Raw genomic sequence first — 26,222 nt, 5'->3', positions numbered from 1 at the left:
TCACCGCATGACAGGTCCCCTCTGGCTCCTCCTGCGTCCGCACCGCAGACTCCCGAAACTGGGCTCTCAGCAAAAACGTGTTTGGAAGTCCACGTTCAGAGCAGCTCAGGGCGCTGGGGTCTCCCTTATGCAGTGGGAGCTGTCGGATTTTCCAAGCTGCCCACCACAAGACCTTGAGTCTCCTGTGCTTTTTGTAGAATGTGGACGGACACTCAGTCACCTGGAGAGGTGGGATCTGTCCCCATCCTGTGGCTCAGGGCGGCCAGAGACCTCGGCAGGAGCGAGCCCACCTGACCTCGGAGACAAGGTCACAGCAGTGATGCGGTCCCCCCACCTGCCGCCATACGAGGACCCAAGGCCCGTAGAGAGCCCCTGGGCTCAGCCACTGCCCGGCTGCAAGTCTGGACAGCTGCCAGGGCAGAATGTTCTGTGGAGCCCAGAGACATCCGGACACAGGACAGGAGTCCTGTTGCTGCTATGAGCCCCAAGATATGGCAACCGGTCATGGCATCTGGCAGATGCCTGTGGAGAGAGGGCGGTGGGTGCCAGGGTCTGTGTGCCATGCCTCCCTCTCAACCCCGCAGATGCACCAGGTTCCTGTCGCCCTTCGTAGGCTCAGGGAGGGACAGCAGGTTCCCCACTGCAGGCACATGGCGGGCTGGGGCTGCTGGTTCGGTCCCCAGGGTGGGGCAGACTGCCCAAGCACATCCGATGGCCGCCCCCACATTCACCCACCAGACAGAGCCACGTGGATTAGCTCCGAGCATGGTCCCCTGGGTTCCACTCCCAGGCCCCTCGCCCAGAGCCCAGCCCCGGCGGCTCGCAGCCCCTCCCCGAGGGAGACGCGACCACACGCCCTCCCCACACGACATGAAGAGGATCCAGATGAGTGTGTATTTGTAAAGTGCAGAACAGGACCAGGTCAGTACCACCGTACTCTTTTTTGGGGTGAGGAGCCCCCCGAGCCCCACAGCCTGCTCCCAGGGAGGTGGCAGGAGAGGGCGCAGCGCGGCCGAGGTCGGAGTCTGGCCTTGCGGCCCACGCTCCCACGTGTGTCCACAGAATGTCTGTGTCCCCCTGGAGTCTTGCAGTGGGCACCCCGCCCCCAGAGGCAGGATCCCCTGGGTGGTGAGATTAGATGAGGTCCCAGAGGTGGACCCCCCGTGGACCAGTGTCCCCGCACAGAGCTCAGGACCCGCTCTTTCCCCACAGACACAGCGAGAATATGACGTCCGTGAGCCAGGATGCGCGGGACAGAAGCTACCAGCACCTGTCGCCGGTGGATTCCCGCCTCTAGAGCGGTGTTGGCTATGTGGGCCCGTCTGTGGCACTTGCCGCACCGCCTGAGCCGAGCTGTGCCTGTGCCTCTGTTTCCCCACTTGCCGAGGTGGGGGGTTGTGCGGCCAGAACCGCTGTGTTCTGGACCCTGAAGTCACCTGTGCAGGTGTGTTTTGTGAACTTGCCACCCACGCACACGGAGGCCGGCCAGCACCTGGGCCTGGCATGTGGGACGGGGGGGGGGTCTTTGTCCGCGCCGCTGTGGTGCCTGCCCTCTGGCCTTTCTCAGAGGGGTCTCGGGCCTGTCACAGGGCTGCTGGTCCCCTGGGGGGGCCACAGCTTCCCTGCACAGAACCAGCACAGCTTGGGTAAAGACTGGCTGAAAAATCCCTAATTCCACACAAAATGTCTGGGTGCCTAAATGGTGACTCACCTAAAATTGAAAGACTGTGTGGGCAGCATCATTCTGGGACATTCCTGTTTACTTCTTCACGCAGCACGGCAGGGGCGGGGAAGTGTGAAGAGCAGTTGTCTTTAACCCAGGCCTAGGAGCACAGCCTGCATTAAGACCCCTGCTCCCTGCCGGCTGTGCACCCTGGGGACTTGGGGACCCTCTCTGGGCTATTGCCCCAACAGCACAAGGTGGGCGCAAAGTGGGCCCCCACAAAGCTGCAGGAGGAAAGTGGGACCCCATTGGAGCGCCCCAGCCGCTGGGCAGGGGCAGCTGCGCCTCCGGGGGCGGGACCGCACAAGCCCCCCCCTTTGCAGGGAGGGAACCCCCATGGGCTGGCCCTGCCCTCCTGGGTCCCCCGTACCTTCCTTCCCTGGCCAGCCTCTTCCCTCTGACCCCATAACCGGCTCCTCCCTTTGCTTCTGCCCATCCTGCTCAGGCTTTCCCGACCCCCAGGAGAGCAGAGCGCCACCCAGCTGGGGGTCAACACACGTGGCCGCTGCACCCACTGTGCTCCGACCGCGGGGGGCAGGGCTGGGAATCTGCATTCTACCAGGTCCCGGGCATGCCAGTGCCTGGGGTGCTTGCTCTAACGGGGCCTGGCAGGCCCTCTGTGCACCCACCCTCAGGCCTGTGGGCGCCTCTGGAATCAGAGGGGTCACCACCCCTCGCTGGGGAAGGGGTGAGGCCCAACACCTGGGCGGGCCTGGGTACGACGGGAGGAGCGGCTGGGGTAAGCCGGCCACACCCGTCCCAGGCCGTCTCTCCTGACTGTGGGGTGCACCTCTCCCTGCCTCTCCAGGTGAGAGGGCGGTCCCCAGACCAGCCGCCCAGCCGCCTCCCTGCACTTCCTGCTCCCTGGTTTTGGCAGCCGGTGTCCCACTGCCTCCCCGAGAACAGGCAAGGTCTCGTTCTGCACGTCCCTGCAGAGCAGCAAGCGCACAGGGAGGGGCCTCGTCAGGGAGCCCGGGGCAGCCCCAGCTCTGAGACCTGCCTGCGGGAAGCAGGCTCCTGTTCCGGGACTGAGCCTCAACTCCCCTGCCTGGGAAATGGGTGTGAGGCCCGAGGGATGGGGATCGGGAGGTGCTGGACAGGAAGGGGTCAGTGAGCCCCAGCGAGGAAATGGGCACGGCACAGGCCTCTTCCTGGAAGCTCCGGCCCCTTCCAAGGGCAGAAGGGTCTGGGGCCAAGTCTGCATGGCCCCTCCGGCCCTGAGGACATTCACCCTGCGGCTCCCGCCTGCAGGGCATCAGGGAGCCGAGGCTGAGCCAGGAGGAAGCAGGGAGAGGTCATGTTTGTCTGAAATGTGTCAAGAAGTGGGCCGGCCTCCGCCCCATCCTGGGGGCTCACGTGTGGGTTGGAGGCAGCTGCGGGCCCACAGGAACAGGAATCGGGGGTGGACAAGAGCCCCCCAGGGGTGGGCGGAAGCACCAGCGGCCGCAGTCGGGGCGCCAGACCAGGTTGGTTGGTGCTGGCGACGGCTGCAGCTTGGCTCCGCACAGGCTGAGGTCCCCAGGCCCACCCAACGCCCGTCCCCGCCCCGCGTCCCCGGGCTCATCACTGCGTCCTGGTGGTGCAGCGGCAGGCTCTCGTCCCCAGCCTGGCCTGGCCGGCCTTGCCTTGCCGAGTCTCCCCAGCTCAACAGCCGGCAGTCAGCACCCACGCCGGCCGAGCGCCTGAGGGGCAGCGCCCTCTGCTGGCCTCTTCGCAACACGCGGGGCGTCCGGGGTGCGACCCGGTGGCCTCTGCTGGGAGTCCGCAGTGCGTCCTTCTCCGCCAGGCTGGGGCCCCAAGGCCACGTGTGGCGCTGCAGGAACTCTTGGTCCGGCCACTGGAGGGGTGGGGGCATCACCCATGTTCGGAGAGACCCCAGCCGTGCCTCCTCTGCCCTCTCGCAGGCCGGCGGCGGTCAGAGCGCCAGGGCCCGGGCTGCCATCCACAGGGCGCTCGGGGGCAGCAGCAGCAGCGAGGCGGCCAGCAGTGGGCCCGAGGCCCCTGCGGGAGAAGAGGCGGCCGAGGTGCAGGAGCAGACCTCGAAGGCGTCCTCGGCGCGGCTCTGGCCGTGTTGTCCCGGCTGGGTGTGGGCCCTGGCCTCTCTGCCCACTGCCTCCGGGTCCGCCTGCGGGTCTCTGCAGACTAGCCAGTCCCGCGCCGTGGACTGCGGGTACCCGGGGGCGGCCTCCAGCTCACCATCCAGCACCTTCCAGTACTCCTTGCCACGGAAGAAGTAAGCAGCACCTGGGGGAGAAGAGACTGTGAGCTGTGGCCCCGTGGCACGCAGGGGTGAGGCCGAGCGCAGGCCAGCGAGGAGGTGGGGGAGAGGCGTCTTCCACGGTGGTCTGTCTCAGCCCTGGTGGCTGTCTGCGGGCAGCCCAGCCAGGGCCTCGCAGGGAGAGCCTGGGGCACTCGCCAGGAGGCAGGGGGATAGGCGAGAGGAACGCTCGCTCTCTTATGGGATGTGTATTGAGGGCCTACTATGTGCCAGGCCGCTCCAGGTATTGGAGACAGAGCGTTGAGAACAGAAAGGAAGCACCTGGCCCCATCAGCAGCCCCTGTGCAGGGGAGATGTGTTCTCCCCTCTGCCAGGCGGGGCTGCACCACAAGGACCTGAAGCAGGTGACCGGGCTGTGTCTGCGGGGTGCGGGGCAGGTGCAAAGGCCCTGGGGCACATAGGTGCATGAGCCGGCTTCCAACGAGCCTGCCCTGATCCCCGTTCCGCCAGCGGGGAGACAGAGGCTGCGTGGGGCTCACCGTCAGACCAGCGCATGGCATCGTCGAGGGTGCGGGGGATGCCCCTCCACGGGGGGCTCCGGGCGGGGTGGCCGGGGTCCATGCGCCGCGTGTGCTCATCGAAGCGCCAGTACAGCTCGTCCTTAAAGAAATAAGTCTTGTCATTGTGGGCCCAGGCGAAGGCAGCGTCGACGCCGCCCGGCGGGAGGCCGAAGTCTGAGACGGGCCGTGGGTATCCTTCCTCTACGTTATTGTCCTTAAATACCCAGTATCTGTCTCCTGGGGGTGAGAGAGAGCGCCGTGGGCCAGAGCTCGGCCCACCCCGCGGGGCGCAGGCTCCAGCCGTCCCTCTCCCTGTCGCCAGCCCCGGGCCATCGCCGGCCCCACCACGCCCCCGGGGCCTCTCGTGTATTTACTGAGCACCTGCTCTGCGCCCGGCAAGGGCTCGGCCCACCTGCCGGCAGCCTGAGGGCCCGGGTGCTGATGAGGCACCCGCTCCACAGACAGGGGACAGATGGCCCGACCCCCGGAGGCCGGGGGGCTCTGACCTGGGGGGCTCTGACCTGGCGGGGCGTTGTTGTCTTTGCAGGCAGAGACAGGAAGGCCACTGGTCAGGGCCTGACACGGACACGCGGTGCACCTCTGTCTGCGTTCACACAGAAGCGAGACGTTTAGAAATCACCAAGAACTTGCATTCCATATGTCAAATTAAAAAGAAACGGTTTAGGGATGCCTGGGCTCAGTGGGTTAAAGCCTCTGCCTTCAGCTCAGGTCGTGATCTCAGGGTCCTGGGATCGAGCCCCGCATCGGGCTCTCTGCTCAGCGGGGAGCCTGCTTCCTCCTCTCTCTCTCTGCCTGCCTCTCTGCCTACTTGTGACCTCTGTCTGTCAAATAAATAAATAAAATCTTTAAAAAAAATAAAAAAAGAAACGGTTTAGGGTATTTGTGGGGGGCACATCCTTGACTGTGCTTGGGAAGTATCACTACGTTGTTCTGCCCGTCGAGTTCTCCCCTCTGGCCTGGCGGTGAGCGGCTCTTCCATATGCAGGAAAGGAGCGGGGAGCATGGGGCGGGCGGGGAAGAAAACAGGTAAAAACCTTTTGCCAGACAAAGGATTAACATAGACATTTCCCCCAGGAAGATGCTGAAAGGGTCACAAGGCAACATGGGTCGATGCCTGAGGTCACTAGAGAGGTGAGGATGAGAGACGGAGGATGTGGAGAGAGCACGCCCCGCTGGAATGTAACTGCTGGGAAAACGGTCTGGACGGTCCTCAAAATATTCCACACAGAGCCTCCAGCAATCCCGCTTCCCGGTAGATGCGGGAAGAGTCCGCGGCGGGTTTCAGGGGGTCCGTGCGCACCTGCGTTCCAGCAGCGTCCCTCACAGCCGCCAAGAGGGGGCAGCACCCCAGGCGTCCGCGGGTGGGCGGTGGACACACACTAGGTGGCCTGACCACACGACAGATCACCTTGAAAAGGATGGACACCGGGGGTGGGGGTCGGTGTTTCCTGGGAAGATGGAAGCGTGCTGGAGGTGGACGGTGGTGGCTGCACTCCGTGGGAAGGGGCATGTGGACATGGTTAAGATGATAAAGCTTTAGGGGCTGCTTCTTCTTCTTCTTTTTTTTTTTTTGACCACAATTAAAAGCATAATTTTAAAAAATCCTCAGCCAGAGACAGGAGACAACTGGACTGCCTGAGTGGGGAGGGGGCGCCTGAAGCAGACCCCCCCCCCACGGCTCCCCTACAGCTGAGGGGGACGGAGGGCAGCTGTGCCCACAACGCACAGGGCAGGAGACACGGGACGAGGGAGGGCTGAGCCTGGCGGGTGCGCTTGCCCGGGTGGGCGCAGCGGACGCTGCCGGACAGCCCCCACTGCGGACGGGGCGGCCTAGGACACATCCGTCCTCGAGGCTCCTGCGGAAACGTGCGAGAGCAGAAGTCGCTCAGGAGAAGCTGCCGGGTGACCTGCCCGGGGGGCAACGGTCTGGACGCCACGGACATGCCCGGAGGCAGGCAGACACTCGTCAAGGGTCCCGGTGTTGGCCGCTCCCTCCTACCAATTCAGGAAAACACGGGCCCGGGACTGTCCGTCGGTAGGAAAGGAAGCAGAGTAAAATGTGAACCCGGGGCGAAGCTGGATGACGGGCGCGTGGCCTTCGCGGGCTGTTTCTGCAACGTTCCGGGAAGTCCGAGATCGCCGCGTAGCGCGGTGGAGTCACCTCCCAGCTCCCGCCGGCGCCGTGAGCCAAGGGACAGCCGAGCGCGCAGCAGCTGCTGTCCGCCCAGAGGAGCAGCAGGCGCGCCCCGCGGCCCCCCACGCGCGCCACACGCTCTCTCTGAGAGGCGAGGCCCCATCCAGGGAGGCCAACAGGCGGCGAGTCCCCTTTGTCTGGCTTTGCTCTTCCTGAAGGTTGAAATAACAGGGGCCATCGACAGGGAGCCCCCCGGAGCCTGGCTCCCGACTCACCCCGCACACGGGGACCGGACCCACGGGAGCCGGTGGGGATGGACCGGCCACCCCGAGAGCTCACAGCTGACAGCTGCCCAGCCCCAACCAGGCGTTGGCAGGTGACAGGCAGGAGCGCGAGAAACGTGCGGAGTATCTGCTACCTCCTCAAAGAGACAGGTCCCCCGTTCAGGCGCGAAGAGCTGCTGCGGCGGGTTGACAGGGCTCCCCAAATGCACGCCCACTTGGACCTCGGCATCAGACTCACGGAGGAACGGGGTCTTTGCAGGTGAAATTAGTTAGGAGTGAAGTCACGCCGGAGTCAAGGGGTGCTCACATCCGCTGACTGGTGTCCTTGTCAGAGAGGATGCACGCGACAGAGAGGACACAGTGAGACACACAGAGGGACTGAGCCCGGAGGGACACAGGTAGGGCCAGGTGGTGGGGGACAGTCTCCCACACAGCCTCAGAAGGAACCAGTCCTGTCAGCACCGGGCCTGGGGCCTTGGGCCTTCGCGGCTCCTCTCCCCATTCGGTGGGACGTGGGCACGGGAAGGGCAGGGGGCGCGCAGCTGACCGGCTCCATCTGCCCCGCTGGCCTGCACTCAGCTCTGGCCCCAGGAGGCCACATCGTCTGAGAACTGGTCGCTGGTGCCACGGGGGTCTCCTGATGTTCAAATGTTGAGAAATAACCCCGATCTAGGAGACCGTCTCCTGCAGCTCCCAACTCCCTGCCGTGGCCTTGGGGTGCAGGACCAGGAAGCAGAGATTCTGCCAGTCAGGGGGCCCACGGCATGTGGCTCCGGGGGTCCCCAGTTGGGGAGGGGTCAGCCTCTGGAGCCTGCACAGAGCTGGGCTGGACAGCCTGGGTCAGGGCAGGAGCGTGGCTTCCGCCCGGGGAAGTGGGGTGGCTCACCCCAGAGCACAGCGCACAGGGCAGCACACGTGTGACAGCGAGGCGCCCTGCCCGAGGTGCCCACACACCCGTGGGACTCCTGCCGCAGGCCCGGCATCCAGTCCATGCCCCAAGAGCAGGCAGTGCCTCCCCAGTTCAGCCCAAGGAACCCTGCCCAGGGAGCGGGGCGTGGCGGGGCGGGCAACACCCAGCTGGCAGCAGACGTGTCGTCGTCATCCACAACCACGGGGAGCCCTGGAAGGTGTGGGGCCTGGGCGGGGCTCCCACGTGCAGAGAACAAAACCAGCTCCCTCCCCGTGGGCGCACACCTGCACTTCTGGGCTCCCGCACCCCACTCTGGCCTCACCCCCTCCTTGGGAGTCTGGGTGCCCAGCAGGATGGTTCTTGCCTTTGCACTGGCCATTCCCTCTACCTGAATGCTGTTCCCTCAGCTCTCCCTGACCCTAATGCCCTCGTCACGTGCAGGTGCCAATCGCCTGCTGCGGGCACGAGGGGGGACCCCTGCCTGTGTTGCACACCCAGCAGCAGCCATGGCCACCAGCATGTGAGGACACAGTAGGTGCTCAGTAAATACACTCAGGCTTTGTGCCCGTGCGTGAGCTGTCCCCGCCCCGAGCAAACCGCAGGGCTCCCAGGGCACGGCCCAGGCCCCAGCAGCCCCGCGGGCAGAGCGCCGGGTGGGGGTCCGCCCACCTTTGAAGAAGACGATCTTGTGGTCGCTGGCGCGCTCATACACGGCATCCACGCTGTCCAGGCGCGGCGGCAGACCCCGCCAGAACCGGTGCATCTGCGCGGGCCGCAGTGACACCAGGTGCCCATCCCGTGTCAATCGCCAGAAGTACTTTCCTGGGGGGACAGGGAGGGCGTGGGGTTGCAGAACGCCCCCCACCCCGCGTCTGCACAGAGGGGGCCACCCTTCCATTGGTCAGCCACTCACTGGGCGCCTGACCTGGTGGCGGTTACCTTTGAAGAAAAAGGCCTCCCCGCGGATCTGGGCCACAGCATCGAAGTCCGTACTGCAGCGGTGGGGCACGTCCTTCCTGGGCCTGGGGGCAGAGAGAGCCGGGGGCCTGCGGAAGGGGCCTGGGGGAGGGGCAGCGGGAGGGGTGCCTGGGGGAGAGAGAGGTGGGTGGGGGAGAAGGGGATGCTGGGGCTGGGGGCAGGGGTGAAGGGGTGGGGGCTGGGGCACAGACCCAGGCCGGCTGGCAGGAACCCCCTTCCTGAGCTGCTCTGAGGAGCTGGGCTGTACAGAGCCCCGGAAAGAGCCCCCATGTCACTGCCTGCGGGCTCGGAGGTGCAGGACGATGGTGTGTGTCAAGACAGAAAAGGGAATTAAAGGGAGCTTTGTGTGTCAACTACACTTAATAACCCCAAACCCACGGCCTGCACCCCTTTTCCGGGGTCCAGAGTGCGGAGGGAGCGGGGCATCGGGGAGCATTACAGGGTGCACATCTGCGGTAAAGGTGAGAGGTTCACCACCTCTGCTGCCCGGAGTCAGGGTGAACAGGTGCCCCTCTGCTGTCTGGGGTTTAAGGAATGGAACGCAGCCCCCAGAGCCGTGGTTTTCTCAGAAGAGCCGGGAGGCTCTGAGCCACAGTCAGGGGTGGTGCCGGCCATGGTGTGCCGACCAGGGGCCCACGGCTTACGGGGAGTTGGACCGATTGTCGGGGGGCTCGGGCAGGAGCGGAGGCTCCTCGGGCTCCAGGGCGTCTGGCTGCGCCGTGGGGGACACAGACTCCCGCACGCCTGTGGGGACAGGGGGACGCATTAAACCTGGGAGTCCGCCTCCCTGCAGACCCCGCCCGCGCCCCGGGACCCCCGTACGGAACTGCGGCCGCTGGGTGGCAGGCCCGACCCGTGCGCAGGACGCAGAGCGTCGTGGCACGAGTAGGAGACATGCGGGTCCCCAGGAATGCTCCTTGACCTCTATGCCCCCAGGCCCCTTCTTGGGTGCAGAATGAGGTCGTCCCCCCGACCCCTTCGTGGGGAGAGAACCCAATGAGCCAAACACAGGGTTCCAACCGAAACTCGTCTGTGAACGAGCACAGCAGCCAAAGCGGGGGAACGCCCCGCGTGTCCACCAGCTCGAGTGGACAGAGAAAGCTCGGCCACCGAGGGAAGGAAGCGGTGGCGTGGGACGTGGCGGGCGGCGGGCGGCCCGGGGAGCAGGGCGCTCAGGGAGAGAAGCCGACACAAAAGGCCACGCAGGTGCCTTCCATTTGTGTGAGAAGTCCACGGCCGTGCACACAAACAGAGGAGGTCGGTGCGGCCGGGTGGGGGAGGGGGGAACAGGGGTGATGAGGAATGTTCCGGAACCAGGCAGAAGTGGCAAATGGACAACACTGTGAACGTGGTAAAGGCCACCGACCTGTATGCCCCGACTGGTTAATGGGGTACCTTTTACTCTCGTAGGAGAAGCCCAGAGGCTACAGAGGGTGGAGGGCGCTGGGGAGCTCGCGGCAGTGCGGGAGGAGCTGCCGTGAGCAGGAAGGGGAGCAGGGTCTGGCCACGGTGCAGGGGCGTGGGGGGCACACTGGGGTCGGGGCAGGGAGACCAAAGCCGCACGCGGGGATGGGAGCCCCGTCTGGCCCAGGCTGGCAGGCTGGGGCCTCCTCCCGTGCCAGTTCCTGACGCGTCCGCAGCAGAGCAGGTCCCCAAGGCAGGCTCTGTCGGCTGCCACAGGCCACCCGGCCTCCCATCTCTAAGTGGGGGTGGCCGGTGCTCCCTCATAAGTGTGAAGACGGGGCGCCGCCAGGCACACATGTGGTCTGTACAGGCCTGGGGTGTCGTCTGTGCCCGCCGTGGTCTCCGCCAACAGCTGTCTGGGGGCCGGCCTGGGACCTCGCCCGGGGCTCAGAGGCTCCAGGGCGAGCTCTGTTAGCAGGACTGCAGGCCCCGCATCCAGGGAGCCCGGCGACAGGCCGTTTCCTCAACCCACATGCACGGGGGTGCAGCTAACATGCGCCACTCAGAGTGTAGACGCTGAGCTTGCGTGGACGGACAAGACGGAAAATGCCTTCCTCCTGGGGCGTTCTGTGCACTGGGGGTCCCCTGCCTTTCCGTCCCCATCCCTGGGGACTCTCGTGGCTGACTCTGGGAGAGGACTCACCGTACAGCTGCCAGACCCGCACCCTGTCCTCGTAGGGGAGGCGGTAGTGCAGAGGGTCGCCCACCGGGCCCTGGTAGTAGGGCTGCATGATGGAGCTTGTGGCCGCCACGTGGCTCAGCCCGATGGCGTGGCCAAACTCGTGGACAGCCACCGCAAACAGGTCCATCTCGTGGGCATCTGGGAACACAAGGAGCAGTGGGCCAGCGGAGGCACGGCCAGCCGGGCCGGGCCACAAGGAGGACAAGCTCGTGCAGAGGCTAGGGGCACCCATGGAGAGGGGTGATGTGAGGGGTTCGCTGTCCTGGTTCGTGCCAAGGCCCTCCATGGGTCTACAAGGGCTTCTTGGGCCTGAGCTCCCGCCATGCAAAGGGCCCACAGGCGCTGTGGGGTCCTTGCGGGTTCCTCAGGCTGGGACTGGCTCCCCCCAGGCCAGAGTGTGGACTGACTCCACAGCGGCCCCAATCTCTGGGCGCATATCCGTGCCCTGGGCCACGGGGCTCTGCCTCTTTGCCCACCTTGGCCCTGGGGGCCTGTTCCAGGGCGGGTGGGGCTCAGGGAGCGAGGGGACGAGCGCGTGAAGGCCCACAGAGGCTTGCAAGCTTCCGCCGCCTCTTGGAAGCTGGGCCCAGGGTAAGGACCAGCCCACTCAGCCCATCAGCAGGGAGACACCTCGAGCCCAACATCAGCCAGACATCTGGATGGCGGGGGGGAGGGAGAGCGGCCTCCCTGTGCAGGACAGTCACACGCCGCTCTGGGCCGTGGGGGCTCTTCCTCCCCTGGGCCTCTAACCCGGGGGGGGGGGGTTCCTGGGACTCAGCCTCAGCCTGACATACCTGAGGAGCGGAAGGCCCAGGGTTCGTCATCGTCAAAGTGGGCGTCCCCCGCGGCGTGGTGGTCTCCAGGAAAGAAGGCATGGGCCACGGTGCCGCCGGGGCCGTCGAAGGGGTAGGCGTCGTTGTGGTTGGCCGTGGAGAAGTCGATCTGGATGTCCGCCGCGTTGCCCGCCACCTCGTGGAAGTTGAGGGGCGTGATGTCGCTCCAGACTTTGAGGGCGTAGTGCATGAGCGCGCGCACCGTGTCGCGGCCCAGGGGCGAGTCCCGTGGGAACGTGCGGACCCTGGGGGGGTGGGGTCAGGGACCGAGGTCTGTCCACCAGGTGCAGGCCCTGTCCCCACCTCGGGCCGATGGGGGCACCCACATCCTTCCCCAGGGCTGCCACCCAGGCTTTGTTGGGAAACAGGTTTTTGCGGTTGGAGTTAAGAGTGAGACGAGGCCTCCTGCATGGGGTGAGTCAGAGGACACGGTGGGGGATGCCGGGACCAGGGAGAAGGCCGCGGTGGGTCGGACGCGGCCAGCAGCACCCAGCAGACATGCTGGGGGCGGTTCCGCCACGGCCGGCCATGGAGCCTCGGAAGAAGCCAGCCCCACGACCCCCAGACCTCCGGCTTCCAGCCTCTGGAACTGAGGACACACCCCCTGTGCACGAAGCCTGGCTCACAGGGGCCAGCCTCCCACACTGGGCCCCAGAGGGTCCGGCAGGCGCAGCTCACCCACCTCCAGGACAAACTCCGTCTGTTCCACGTGGTCGGAGCTGGAGTCTGGCGCCTCCTTCGCGCTGGGGCTGTGGCCGGGAGGTCGGGGAGGGAACACCGCGGGGTCTTCATCAGCGCCAGGGTAGCCTCGTCTGCGGGAGCAGCTGGAGGTCAGGTCCCCTGGAGCTGGCACCAGGCTCAGGCCCTCTTCCCCATTCCCTACCCGGGGCTCCAGTGTGCCAGGCCTCACCGTCGGGGGAACGTCCACAACCAGGACAGGGACCACGCAAAGCATTTACTAACCACAGCAGTGCCCGGACCCATCGGAGGGGTTGCCGCGGGGCCCTGGCCGTGGGAGGCAGCACGGCCCCGACCTGCATCCCACAGGCCGATGCTCCTGGTGGTTCAGAGCACACGCACCTGACCAGCTCTGCTGTGACACGGACATTCACGCCTCCTCTGAGGCCTGGGCACAGAGGCGCTCCCTCCGCCCATGGAAGGGGCTCTCCAAGCCAGGGATTTGTTGCCAACATGTAAAAACTGGTGTGCTCACATAAACACCCCAGATTTCTGGTTTCCCGTGGAAAGCTGCAAGTTTGGGCTGCACAGATCTGCCACTTGCACGGGACAAGAATCAACTGGGACTGTGGTTGGGCAGATCCCACCCCGACAGCTGGCCCCCTAGGCCCCCATGGGCTCAAGCATGTGAGACCCTGCTGGACAGCATGCAGATGTGTCTGGGCACAGCTGGCTCACACTCTCCCCACACTGCACCTCCATCTGGGGGTGGTGAGCCTGCTGGGGATCCCATGTCCCCAGGGACAGCAGGCCCAGCCCTAACCCCACTCCCCACGGGCAGGCTGGAGAGGGCCAAGGGTCCCAAGGGGCAGCCAGGGTGGGGCCGGGGGGGCAGTCAGGGGAAACCCCATCTCCCACCACCACTGGAGGACTGACCCAGGATGCCGGTGGCCTCCAGACCTCCAAACCGCTGCATGGCCGCAATGGCCTTGGTCAGCTCCTCCTGTGTCTGCAGCTGCCCTGTTGTGGGGTCTGCAGGGGGCAGGTAGCCGAACCTGCTCAGCCACTCCTGAGAGCAGAGAACAGAGTGAGGCATGGAGGTGGCAGGCTCAGTCCTAAAAGAAGAGCTGCCTGCACTTGAGGTGAGGGGCAGGCCTCTTCCCGCCCTGATCATCACCGGCCCCGGCCCCCCATTAGCCCACAGGGCACCTCGTGCCCCCTCTTTAAGTTACTTTATGGACAGATGCTGGAAAAACATCTAAATAAACTTGATGCCCCTTAGAAGGGGTGAGCTTATGCAGTGCACCACCTGTACGACTGTCCATGGCAGCCCATCCCACCTCACTTCTCCTGAGCCAGGACATACCCAGGGCACACTTGAGAAAGTGAAATTATAAAAAGGTTATTACATGTGGCAAGTGCCAAATTCGGGCCCAGAGCCGCCTTGGGAGGCAACAGTCTAGGACCCGAGGTCTGAAACCCACACTGAGAAGGATAGTAGGCTCAGGCTTCGGCTTTAAGAATCTGGTCATGAGCCGCCCGACTGTCTGGGGGCAAATCCCACTGGGCCACCAGTTTCTTGGGCACCTGGGACAAGTCCCTCAACCCCCTGGGTGGTCTCCTTGCCTGTGGATGTGAGGGTGCCATGAGTTAGAACACGGAAAGTGCTCACAGCGGCACCTGATGCAGGTGTTCTAAACCGCATACATGGCGTTGTCAGGGGACGGCTCTGACAAAAAGCGCCCTGGCACCGGAGTCCCCTGAGCCAAACAGGAAGCAGGGATGGCAGGTGACCCTTCCCCATGGACACAAATAGAGCCCCCTCCCCAAGCCTCAGCACCGTCACCCCTGTGGGGGGATGGGGACAAAGGGCGGCGCTGACACCGTTCACTGGGGCAGCCTCAGCTTCAACCCCAAACGGTGTCACACCCACTTCTTTGCCTAGGTGACATGAAAGTCTCAGGCCAGGTGGACAGCGGTGGGCTCCCCAGTGGGGGAGGACCCATAGGTGGGTGGGGGGCAAGGTTGCAGGAATTCCCTGAGCCCCTCCCCTCCCAGGTCTGGCTCCAAGAAAGGAAGCAACCTGCAGGCCTCTTTGTTTTTTGGTGCCTCACTTACGTGTGAGCTACCTGCAGGGTCCCCAGAAGCTTCTGAGCCTGCGGCCCCTGCCAGTAGGACCCCTGCCCAGAGGCTCTGCCCCCACAGGGGGCCCAGCAGGTGCTCCATGGGTGGGAGTCCACACTCCTAGAATTCTCAGGAGCTTCAATGGTCCAGGAGGAACCACCTCCATGATTTGCATACAATTTGCATACACCTGCAGAGAACCAGCTAGATTCCTCTCTTTCCAGGAAACACAGTCTTTCAGGGGCTTCTCTGTTCCTTTAACCCCTCAAACCCATATTGGCCCAGAACCGCCAGTCCTGACAGAAGACCCCTTAGAGACCGTGCGGACCTGGGGCCCTCGGAAACTGTTGGACAGGACTGGGTAGCGGTGACGGTGACTTGGTCCTTGATGGACAGAAATCAGGAGACGCTCCTGATTAGAGGGGCCCGAGGAGTGATGCCCTGTGCTCCGACGAGGTGGGCATCGGCTGAGACAGGCCCACCTCCCCACCCCGCCCAAAGATCTACCCCTCCTCAGGGTTAAATCCTTGCTGTCCCTCAACACCCCTCTTCCTTTGGGAGGACCCCCTGCATATCACTGGGAACACATTAAAGCGTATCTATCTCGCTCCAAGACGGGCCGTGTTCCGTGACAAGTACCTGGCTAGGCATCAGATACTCGACACAAAACATGTATATTTGAGGCTACACACGTTTTTGGGAAAAATTTCACATATATTTGAAACTTGTGATTTTGCAGTTTTCTTTCTGAATGTCAACACACACACACACACACACACACACACTTCAAAGCCCTGCTGCTCAACACTACAAGGCTGCCTCCTCCAGGAAGGCTTCAGGAGTCTCCTGCCGTACTGGATGCCAAGCAAGGGTGCCAGCCCCCACCCTCCTCACTGGGGAAGGGTCCCTCCCAGCCCAGGCCAGCTGCTTCTGACAGGCTGGGGCTGAGGCGTGAGAGAGAAGGACCGCGCCCCCACCGCCCTGCCCCGGCTGGCTGGCACATGGGTCAAGGTAAGAGCTGGGTCTCTGCACTGAGAGTCTCCACATCCCCTCCCCCAGGGTTCTGTGGGGCTCGGGAAGGAGTCCTGGCACCCCATTCCCAGGGTCTCCAGGGAAGTCTGGCAGGAGACTCCCATTTTCGGGCTTAGAGAAGCCAAGAGCACTTCAGGCAGTTTTGAAACATTTGCCAATGATGAAAAGCAGGTTTTAGCCGCCAGTCCAAGTGGCCAACCTGGGTTAACTTGCACAAGAAGGGGCAGCTGAGTGCAGGCACGGCCCTGGACAGGGCTGGCTGCCTCCAAGGTCAGTGGCTACCCCCACTTGCCCCAGCCCTGGGAACACTGCAGCCTGCGGCACCCCCGTAGTGCAGGACCCTGAGATGGGGCCGAACCTGAGGGGCTGGCTAGGGAGCCCCCACCCGCAGGCAAGGGCTGGGGGTGTCCGTGCCCTCAATCATACTTCCCACCTCCCCCCACTGTGGGCCCTCCTGACGACATCAGCATCACAGAGCAGTCCTGTCTGAAGCCCCAGCTGTCTCCCCCCTGGGGCCCCCAGAGGCTCCTGCAGTCCTGGGGGGGAGGCTTCTGGGTCCATTCCTGGACAGTGCAGGGTGGGAGGTGGGAGCACCCACCAGCTGGCCAGGGGAGATCCTAAGGAGGAATCTGAGAGCAGGATAAGCCCCTGGTGGGTGTGGGGGAACGCTGGTGGCCGTTGCGCCCTCGGGTGGCCAGGGGGATGGCACTGGGCCTGCCAGCCCGTGGGGTCCCTGCCCAGGCCAGTGCACGGTGGAGGCCCAAGTGTCTGGAACCCGAAAGCCATAGGGCGGGGAGGCTCAGTGGCCCCTGCAGAGGCAATAAGAGGTCCTCCGGGAGAGGGGGCGGCTAAGACCCGGCTGCCTCCACCTGCCGGCTCCCCGTCTGGGGAGGAGCCTGGCAAATTCCCAAATGGCCCCGCTTCCTTTTTCTCTCTGGGGCAGCAGCGCTGCATTTTGAGGCGGGGGAGACTAAGGGTGCGAGCGGCGGGGGCGTTAACCCGGGCCTCGGGCCGCGCTGCACTGGTTCTCGGGTGGGAGTGGCGGGGGGGGGGGGGTCGCAGCAGGGGTGAGAGGCTGCTCCTGCCTCCTCCTCGGGGGCACCCGCCGCAGGATCCCGTCCCCAGCCCACCCCCGGGGGTCCCGGCACCCCCCAGTCGCCACCGAGCTCACGGGGTGGGCCTCTGCACCCACCCCGCCCTCCCTGCGCCGTCGCCACGGCGACCGCGTCTCCAGGGCAACCAGGCTGCAGCAGCGGAGGTGAACCTTCCAGAAGGCCGTGGGGACAGGAGGGAAAGAGGAGGGGAGGAGAGAAGCAGGGGTGCCCCCACCCCGCAGCTGCTGCCCCAGCTGGGAGGATCCCCAACAGCCGAGGAGACGAGCTCTGCCTCCTCCTAGGGACCCCTGAGCTGAGCCATTACCCAGACGGGGAAACTGAGGCTGGGGTCATGGTGCCTGGTGCCAGGCCCTGGCAGGACACGGAGAAGTACATCAGGCTGGCCTTTCCCGGTTCGCCCACGCGGCCCCAGGCCTCTGGGCTTTAATCTTTCCCTGTGCGCTCATCACAGTTAATACCGGGCGTCCAGCTACATCGCCAACGGGTCTAACTGCCCTCCCCACTCTTCAGAGTCGCAGGGAAGCGCCGCCCTGGCCCCAGGGCAGCCGCAGCAGGTGGGCACCGGGAAAGCCCAGCCCAGGGGCTGCTGGAGAGGGATGGCACTGGGCCGCGCTGCCCTGTGATTCACCACGCCCACAAACAAGAAGTGCTTACTGTGGGCAAGGTCTCGTGTGGCCCTCCCCACTGGCCCGCCATGTGGCCGCTGTCGTCCGCACACACAGGTCGCAGGTGGGGGCCTTTATAAAGCCTGTGGTGACCAGGAGACCATGATCCCCTGGAGCCAGGCCTGGGAGCCTGTAGGTGTGCCAGGGACCATGGCCGTGGATGGCTGGGCCGTGGATGGCTGACCCGTGGGTCCTTCCCCTGCACGGCCCATCTCCAGCTGGACCCCCAGCCTCTGGGGGGCGGGGCACAGAGAGCAGGTGTCGTTAGCATTCGGGGCTCCGCTCAGATGACGGAACCCAGGCTCAGAGGCTGCCGTGGGGCTGCGCTGTGTGCCGATGCCAAACCCCCTCCCCACCGCAGTGTGGCTCAGGAGCCGTGGGGCTGGCAGGCAGTGGCTTCGGAGCACCCTCAGGCCCCCAACACTCAGAGGATGCAGAGCAGAGCCCGGCCGGAACCCACACGGTGCCAGCTCACTGCCCGCCCGGCGCACCTCCACGTGGCACCCATTGGGGGGCAGCGTGCCCACCACCTCCACTCAGCCCCCGAGAGGCGTGCGCCCCCACCCCCGTCACATGTCCAGCCAGCAGCGGAGCCCGGAGAGGTGGTCTGGCGCTGTCCCTGTCTGGCTTGTTTTGCCACGGGGCCCGTTATAGATCCTGAAGGGGAATGACCCGAGAGGTCCTCAGACGGGCCCGGTGCTTGTCCTCCTCTGGGAGCTGATGACGGGAGGCTGCCGGGGACCGAAGCCCCAGTGTCAATCCCAGTGTCTTCCCCGTGGGGATGCTCCTAGGTACCTCCCAGACAGCCCCCCCACCCCGTTCCCTGTCCCGCCATCTGTCTTTCCCAGGCTGGGCGCAGGCGGGGCCGGGCACCCTGGGGACAGCGAGGGCCGTGGAGAGCCCACCCTGCAGACAGGGCTCCAGGCCCAGACAGTGTCCTAGGACACAATAACGCGGAGCAAGCAAACAGCAACAGTGACACCGGACTGGGACGTGTCGTGCATGACCATCTGTAGCAGAAGTGATCCCAACAGCCAGCAGTCACCGAGAACAACTCCGTTCGCGAACCGTTCAGTGCTTGTGACGCCCCTCCGGGCAGAGCTCCGCGAGGCCGGGGCCCATCGCCTGCCGTGTCCAGTCCATGCTGGCGCACAGCAGACACTATGTGAGGACTTGCTCAATGAATCTAGTGAGGCGGGCACCATTATCCCCATTTTACAGATGGCGACACAGAGTCTAGAGAGATTAGGACACGCACCCACAGTCACCTCGCAGCACGGGGCAGGGCTGGGACTGGAGCCGGGGGGTCTGGCCTCAGAGCCTATTCCCATAACCTCTGTGCTAGGAGGGGATGTGACAAGGTGCAGGCACTAATTAAATGGCGGCCCGGGAAGATGTGTCTGGCAGCCTGACAGCAGGCTGAGACCTGGAAGATGAGGAGCTGGTCAGGTGACAAACCCTACAAAAGTTCAGGGAGGTGGGCATGGCAGATGCAAAGGCCCTGAGGCAGGAAGCAACCTGGGAAGTTCCACAGAGAAAGGAGTTCTGTGGAGTATAGGAGGGAGGCAGATTACAGAAGCTGGCCACCAGGAAGGAGTGGGACCTGAGTCTGTGCTAGTGGGGAAGTCGGGCTGTGAGTCCTCCAGACCACTCTGTTCTGCCCCTCCTGAGAGCTGGACAGTGCACGGGGGACATTGCTCTCCGCTTATGGGGAGCAGATGCCTCATCTTCCGTGAGCAAAGCACAGACCCTACACCCAGAGCATCTCACTAGAAACTCACACCACCACCGACAGGCAAGAAGCACACACCCCTGGAAGGTGTCAAACCCCCTGCCAAGCCCCAAATCCTGTGCAGCCTTCACTCCACCACCCCCATCGCCTACACACAGGCCGCTTACTCCCTGCCAGCGCGGTGGAGAGGACTGCAGAGGCCTCACCAGAACAACTCAGCAGCCCCGGCTCACAGACAGGAGCCTGGGGCTCCTGGGCTGGGTCCAGACCCCCCTGTGTCAAGGGCCCGCATCAGAGGAAACATGTCCTAAGTCCCCAGGCCAGCTGGTCCCCATCCCCAGGGCACAGCCCTGCCTACAGGATACTGGCTCGAAGGACAAAAGCCCCACAAAGACTTCTTTCAGACCCGCCTGAGGCCCCAAAGACAGTGGGAGGCAAGGACTCGGAGGACAGCATGCCTGGGGGGGCGGTGCTTGGGAGGGCTGGGGTGGGCGTCTTAGGGCCCTCACATTTTTTTTTTTTTTTTTTTTAAGATTTTATTTATTTACTTGAGAGAGAGACAGTGAGAGAGAGCATGAACGAGGAGAAGGGCAGAGAGAGAAGCAGACTCCCCATGGAGCTGGGAGTCCGATGCGGGACTCGATCCCGGGACTCCAGGATCATGACCTGAGCCGAAGGCAGTCGTCCAACCAACTGAGCCACCCAGGCGTCCCCAGGGCCCTCACATTTAAATTCAACCTCCCACAGGGGTGCTGGCGGGAGCTTTCCCTCTCCAAGGTTCAGGACAAAAGCAGGCTAGCTCTCTGCCCTGGGGGTGAGTGCAGTCTGGCCCAGACCTAGGTGTCTGTCGCTGAGGTGTGCCAGGGACAGTCCCTGTTCCAAGCCAGGTCTGTGACCTCAATCCCGATGATGCAGGGCCCACAGGCACCCCTGGGTGCCGAAACCGAGAAGTAGGGACCCAGAGGCCACTGGTGAGGGTGACCGTCACCCCTGCTGCAATCAGCCCCTGGGCCAGGAGGGGGACACGGGGCTCACACTCGCTCCGAGGTCCTGGCTGGCGACCAGCATCGCCACTGTCCAGCCTCATCCTGCCCATTCCCACGGGGCCTCCTGGGGCCTCCTGGGCCAGGGGAGGGTCTTGTCCCTTCCTGGCCATTCTCAGCCGCACACCGGCCACCTGCCCCAGAACTCAGCAACCACAAGCTCCGCCAAGATGCTGCGTGGTTCGGGGCCCTGGGAAATGTGTGGCTACAAGCAGAAAGCTGAGCAGAAACTCCATGGGACTGCCAACACGCAGGGCGTCCCCTTCACACTGCCCCCCGCCCCCCCCAGGCCCGGGTCTCACTCATCAGCAGGTTGCAGGTGCCAAGTGCTCCCAGCACTGCTGCCGGCTTGGCAGAGTAGCAGCGGCGGCCTCCACGTCTGTGCCCAGGGCTGGCTGCAGGCTGTGAACGTCCGGATGAAGCGAGCGGGGCTGAGCCCCAAGCACGGGCAGCCCCAGACATCCCAGCACCGAATGGGCTTCCAAGGGAAAACAGCCGGCGCGGAGCAGTGGGCAGCGGCCCAGCGGGCAGCAGCCCGTCACCCACAAAGATTAGGGCCCCAGGTCCCCATGTCCTTTTGAGTGCCCAGTCCACCTCCAAAAGGATTCTCAGGAAGAGAGGGAGGGCAGGGAAGATGGGATTTCTCCCGCGGGCCCTTCCGTGTGGCCCGAATATTGTGCTACGCTACGACCTACCCAGAAATTAAACAGCGAAAAGCTGGGACCCAGCAGGACTCCAAGTGGACAGCCCCGGAGAGCACAGCGCACTCTTCTGTCCTGCGCTGGAAGGCCCCGGCTGGGCACAGCAGGACTCAATCCGGGTCTTTGTCCTCCCACCAAAGCCAGGGGGGTGCTGGGCAGGCCGGCCTGTCCCGGACACCAGCCAGGGCTCCAGACCCGCTGGGCTCACCTCGGGCAGAAGCTGGTCACACTGACAAAGAGGCCCTTCTCCTCCCTGGCAGCCCCAGATCTGAATGTGCAGAGTCAGTGGGCCCGGCCCAGGGCGGGGTGGGGCTGGTCTGCGGAGGGGACGGGAAGGAGCCCCCTCCTCCCCATAAATTCTGCCTCCCAGACTGCCTGCACCTCTGGGTCCGGGGCTCTGAGCTGTCATTCCCCAGAAGGCCGCCAGAGGCCGCCCTCCACCCACAAACGTGGGCAGGAGGTGGGCAGGCAAAGCCACACCAGGAGGGACAGTCCTGCCTTCCCTGGGTGGGGGCCTCCGCTGTTTCCCCACAGGGCCAGATGCCGGGGCCCTGCTGTCCCTGGGGCTCCAGGCTGAGGAGCCCTATCCCCCCACCCCTCAGTGCACCCCCCAGAGTTCGGCCCAGGACTGCCTGCCCCCCATCCCCCTGGAAGCTCTGGGGAGCCCAGGGAGGGAGACGAGGAGGTGCCCAGGCAGGGCTGGGAGGAGTGTGCCCACCCGCTGTCTCTCGGCAGGCAGAGAAACACTTGAGAACTGCAGGGGATCCGGGAAATGAACTTGGCCCGGCAGGCACTAGCGTCCCCTGACTGATGGGGGATGGAGGTGGGTCCTCCTTAGCCTCCGGAGCAGGGCGCCTCTGGGCGGGAGAGAGGACCCCGAGACCCACTGCCCCCCTGATCAAGCGCTCCAGGAGCGGGTCCAGGAAGCCCCCAGCTACAAAGGAGCCCAGAGAGCGCGAACTGAGGCACCCCAACTTCAGGGCAGTTTGGCTGGGAGGAAGCCCAGTATGGGGTCCCTCAGGCATCTGGATGCCGGCTGCAGGGACCGTGGCTGTGCCCTCCCAGATGGCTTGGAGCACTTGGCCAGCTGGGCGGGGGTGGCCCCAGCCTGTTTCTCAGCCAGAACCTGTGGCCAAGTCCTGCCAAGTCTACGGAGCGGCGGATGACTCCCAGCAGCCCCCATCCAAATGCCCCCGCCTGCAGCCTGCAAGTGCCCACGGCGCTGGGAGAGGGGTCCGGCCAGCACCCCTCAGGACACCGCTGCGGGCCTTGTGCGGGAGTGGGGAGGCCGTGGCCCCTGGTCGCATCCCCGCGTCTCGGCAGAGCGAGGGCAGCAGCAGGGGCGGGAGCCCCAGAAGAAATTGTTCGGATCCAGCGGCCCCTCGCGCCCTCCCTGGCCTCTCGAACCTGGGGACGGCGACCCATAAAGTCTAAGCTCAATCCTCCGGGTCCGGAGGAGTCTGACTGGGGGAGGGGTGCGGGAAGAGGCCACTGCCGCCGCCCCCAGGACGGTTCCCAAGGCAGGGAGACAAGAAGGTTCCCGAGGCAGGGAGACTGCCGGTGTTACGGGAGAGGGCGCTGGGGACGGCGGTGGGGCCGCCTCAGAGCCTGGAATGGACGGGGGACCCCATCAAGCTCAGACGAGGCCAAGGGGGCGGCCGAACAAGGCTGGCCGCCCTGGAGGCGGAAGGGTACAGGGAACAGGGCCAAGATGCATGCCCAGCGGGGGCAGGGGGCCGCTTCTCTTGCTCCCCAACACCCTATACCGAGCAAACTCGAGAGCCACCGGCTTTCCGGGGCGCCCACACTCCGCAGCCCCGACCTTTCCTGGGTGGTGGGTGCGCACCCCTCCCCCCGCCACTCCCACTGGGAACGCACGCGGGGCGCACAGCCTCCGGCGGCTGCGACGGCTGTCCCACTCGCCTGGGGTCCCCCTTCGGGGCCGCTCCAAGCCGCGCACAAAGGCTCGGGCCGGGAGCCTCAACCTCCGCTGCCTCCGGCGGCTGCGGCGCGCGGCGAGCGCCAGGGGCCGGGGAGGCACGCGGCGCCCCTTTCCCAGCCCCGGGTGCGCGCGCGTCAGCCGCTCAGCCAGCGCCCCGGCCTCAGCTTTCCGCCGAGGAAATGGGTCCAGGGCTCCCCGCGCTCCGGCAGGCGCCGAGGGGCCCGGGCGGCTCCTCCCCAGCCGCGGGACCCCGTACGCCAGCCGCGCACTCACCACTCCGAAGCTGAGGTCCTCCGCGCGGGGCGCGGGCGCGCCCCAGGTCCCGCGGGCCGCCAGCGCGAGCAGCAGCAACGGCAGCGGCGGGAGCCGGGGCCGGGGGGGCGACGGGCCGGGCCCGGGGGCAGCGCGGCTCCCCATCCCGCTCGCGGGGCCGTCGGCGCGGCAGTGCAGGTCCCCGCGCTCCTGCGCCCCGCTACGCCCGGCTCCCCGCGCCCCTGCGTCCGGCTCCCCGCGCCCCTGCGCCCCGCTCCGCGGCTCTGCGCCCCTGCACCCCGCGCCCGTGCGCCCCGCTCTGCTGCGCGCCGCTCCCGGCCCGCCCGAGCCCGGTGCACCGCCTCCCAGCGGCGGGGCGGGGCATGCTAATATATGCTAATCACCACCGATAGCGTTCGCCCCGCCCACCGCCTTAAAGGCCCCGCGTCGCGCGCTGGTGCTCGGACCCCACCCGCGCCCCATTCCTCGCGCGTGCACCGGGGACTGGGGCTGCAGCGGCCGGAAGGCAGGAGATTTCCGAGTATCCCTAGACGGTCTCGGGGCTGCGGGCGGTGCGCGGACGGGGCGCCCCCCGGGGGCTGACCCGGTCTCCGCGCCCACCCGCCCGCTCCGCGGACCCGGACCCAGACCCGGAGCCCGGATTCGCAGTCACGGTTGGGCACCCCAAGCGGCAGTCGCAGCACGCCCTGCAGACGCCTGGTGGAGCCCTTGAGCCGCGAAAGAAAGGGGTGACTGCTGGGAGGGGGCGACCATGGGGGCGGGGCGGGGCGCTGTCGGAGCGCGAGTCTCCTGGGGTCTGGGCTAGGGGGAGGATGGGAATGCTGACGTTTACTGGAGCTCATTCTGCGCGGGGCCATGTCCAGCCGGGCGCCTTTATCATCTCATTGGCTTCTCACGGCACCCCGTGTGATGGGAACGGTTATTCCATGTTTCAGACAAGGAAACTGAGGTCCAGAGAAATTAAGTGATTTGCAGGGCGGGGGGGATGCTGCAAGATTCAGAGTTCAGATGCAAACGTCCCCACACCTGAGTGAGATTTCTCATCCTGCTGGTCTACAACGGCTTCCCAGCCACGGCCCCTTCACCCTCTGGTCCCCGCTGCTGCTGTCAAATTGAGGCCCTAGGTGAGGGAACCTGAGGTCCAGGCACTTCCGCTGGATCCCCATCCCCCAGTCTGGGGAGTGTGGCGAGGGCTGATTTCCAGGCAGAACCCCACCTCACCATCCCTCCCGGTTACTCTTAGAGCCTCAGTGGCCCCTTTCGGAGCGAGGAGACTCTGCACCTGCTTCGGAACAGCTCTGTACTGATGGACTGAGACCCCTTGCAGATGGGCAGCCAGCCTCGCACACACTGACCCTTCACCGGCACATCCCCAAATTTTGCTCATGTGCATCGGGACAACCTGATTGCCAGTGGCAGAGACCAGCTCAAACTGGTTCTAGTCAAGGAAAGAAAATTTAGGGGTTTATTTGGCTGGGACAGCCCGGAGCACACGGAGGGCAGGCAAGGCTGAATCAGGTTGCACAGGGGCCAGATCAGAACTCAGCTCCTCCCTCCATTTCTGCATTGGCTTCATTCTCGGGCAAGGTTTCTCTGAACGGCAGCCAAGATGATGCCAGGCAGCTTCAGCCAACATCCTTGCCATGGTGTAAGCCCAGCCACACAGACCCACAAGCCACAGACCCAGGGCCATCCCTCACGGATGATGTGGATTGTGTTTGTCCCTGAGTCAGCCATGTGGCCGGGTGATGGAAATGAGCTGACCTGCCTGTGTAGCCCATGGGAAGGAGGGGGTTTCCTAAGGAAACTGGAGGTGCTGCAGTCAGATTAAGGAAGATGGATGGCAGGCAGGGCTGGATCAAGGAGCTCAGAAAGGGAGGCGGGAGCAGTCTACCGCTGTGTAAGGGTTCTTCCTGCATTTGAGGGTCTGGAGCAGGATGCTGGGGCGGGGTGGGGGCTCATTCCAGTTGGTGCGAGGAGAGGTAGCTGTGACCGTGGCCTCAGGAGCACAAACATAAGTGTGGACCTTAGCGGGGTCTAGACGGTGGCAGGCGACCTCGGCGAGATCTGAGGAAGCTGGGCTAGGACACACTTGGGGGGGGTGTCACTTCATGGCGGGGGCCACGCCACCCCAGCTGCTGCTCCCTCTTTGAGGCTGCCACTGAATTCTGGCGTTTGAACATGAACAGAATCCAAGCACCGATGAACAGCCACTTTTCACTGTCGGATGGGTGATGTTGGAAAAGTGATAGATCATTGTGCACCCAGGGTGTGGGAAGTGGAGGCTTTGGGGCCATGGGGGTGGGGGTGGGGTACAGACTTACTGGAAGGCCATCAGGGAACAGCTATTAAAATTTAAAAAGTACATTTTCTCTGGCTAGCATTCTTGGTGTCTGCCCTAGAGAAACACTCCCATCTTTGCACGGGAAGGCAAAGGCAGGACGTACTAGTTCGCCGTCAGAAGCTGCCCGCATGTCCACGCAGGGCTGACCCACTAACGCAGGACAGCGTGTTGGGTCGCTTGTGCCGGCTGTGGCCCAGGACGTGGCTGAGGGCATTGCCCTGTGATCTGTGATGGCTGGCGCGGGGGTGTATCCCGCGAGAGAAACAGGCGCCTCTTCTAAGACCCAGGAGGTGCCCGGGACAGACACATCCAGAAGACAGAACTACCTGGAAGTCAGAAAGAAAGGACTAGATGGGGTGCCCCAGCGGGGCCACCCACACACCTCGTTGAGTGAAAAAAAACCAAGTGTGGGAAAAGAAGTCGGAAAAAAACCCACAAAACAACAAGCACATATAAGGATATAATCCTTCCCAGCTCTTGTGCAGCCTCGTCTGCCATCCGTCTCCCTTTCTCTGGTGTCAGCATCTCCAATTTCCTTGAGAAAATTCCCTTTGGGCCCTGTCCGCCCAGGGGTTTGGGATGCAGACCCCAGCCGCCCCGCCTGGAGCATAGAAGCCAGAATGGCCCCATCCCTCCCTACCATCTCTGGGCCACACGACTGGTTCAGGGCTGCCCCCACCGCCCGCGTCCTGCAAGGAGGGACAGCCCTGGGGCTTGCTGAGCTGGACGGATGGAGGCTGCAGCTTTCCTGGGCTCTGTGTGTGTG

At 64.7% G+C, this 26,222-nt stretch overlaps 1 protein-coding gene across 1 annotated transcript; it reads right to left on the bottom strand.

The window, feature by feature from the left end:
* Positions 1-875: 875 nt before the first annotated feature.
* Positions 876-23,380, bottom strand: MMP17 (matrix metallopeptidase 17). The gene is made up of 10 exons (XM_059140038.1): positions 23,113-23,380; positions 13,422-13,554; positions 12,490-12,619; positions 11,769-12,052; positions 10,936-11,112; positions 9,473-9,572; positions 8,790-8,872; positions 8,520-8,672; positions 4,481-4,738; positions 876-3,967 (listed from the first exon to the last, which is right to left on the bottom strand). The coding sequence occupies exons 1-10, from the start codon at positions 23,254-23,256 to the stop codon at positions 3,639-3,641; spliced, it is 1,791 nt and encodes a 596-aa protein (XP_058996021.1). The 5' UTR covers positions 23,257-23,380; the 3' UTR covers positions 876-3,638.
* Between the last annotated feature and the right edge of the window lie 2,842 nt (positions 23,381-26,222).

This window comes from Mustela lutreola, chromosome 11, assembly GCF_030435805.1.
Source record: "Mustela lutreola isolate mMusLut2 chromosome 11, mMusLut2.pri, whole genome shotgun sequence".
Taxonomy (NCBI): Eukaryota; Metazoa; Chordata; class Mammalia; order Carnivora; family Mustelidae; genus Mustela; species Mustela lutreola.
This window is presented reverse-complemented; position numbering and strand designations above follow the sequence as displayed.

Coding starts and splice junctions, on each gene's coding strand:
- MMP17 (XM_059140038.1), bottom strand. CDS start 23,256: ATGGGGAGCCGCGCTGCCCCCGGGCCCGGCCCGTCGCCCCCCCGGCCC. Junction 13,555..23,112: donor AGGACCTCAGCTTCGGAGTG/GTGAGTGCGCGG, acceptor CTCTGCTCTCAG/GAGTGGCTGAGCAGGTTCGG. Junction 12,053..12,489: donor AGACGGAGTTTGTCCTGGAG/GTGGGTGAGCTG, acceptor CCACCCCCCCAG/GGTCCGCACGTTCCCACGGG.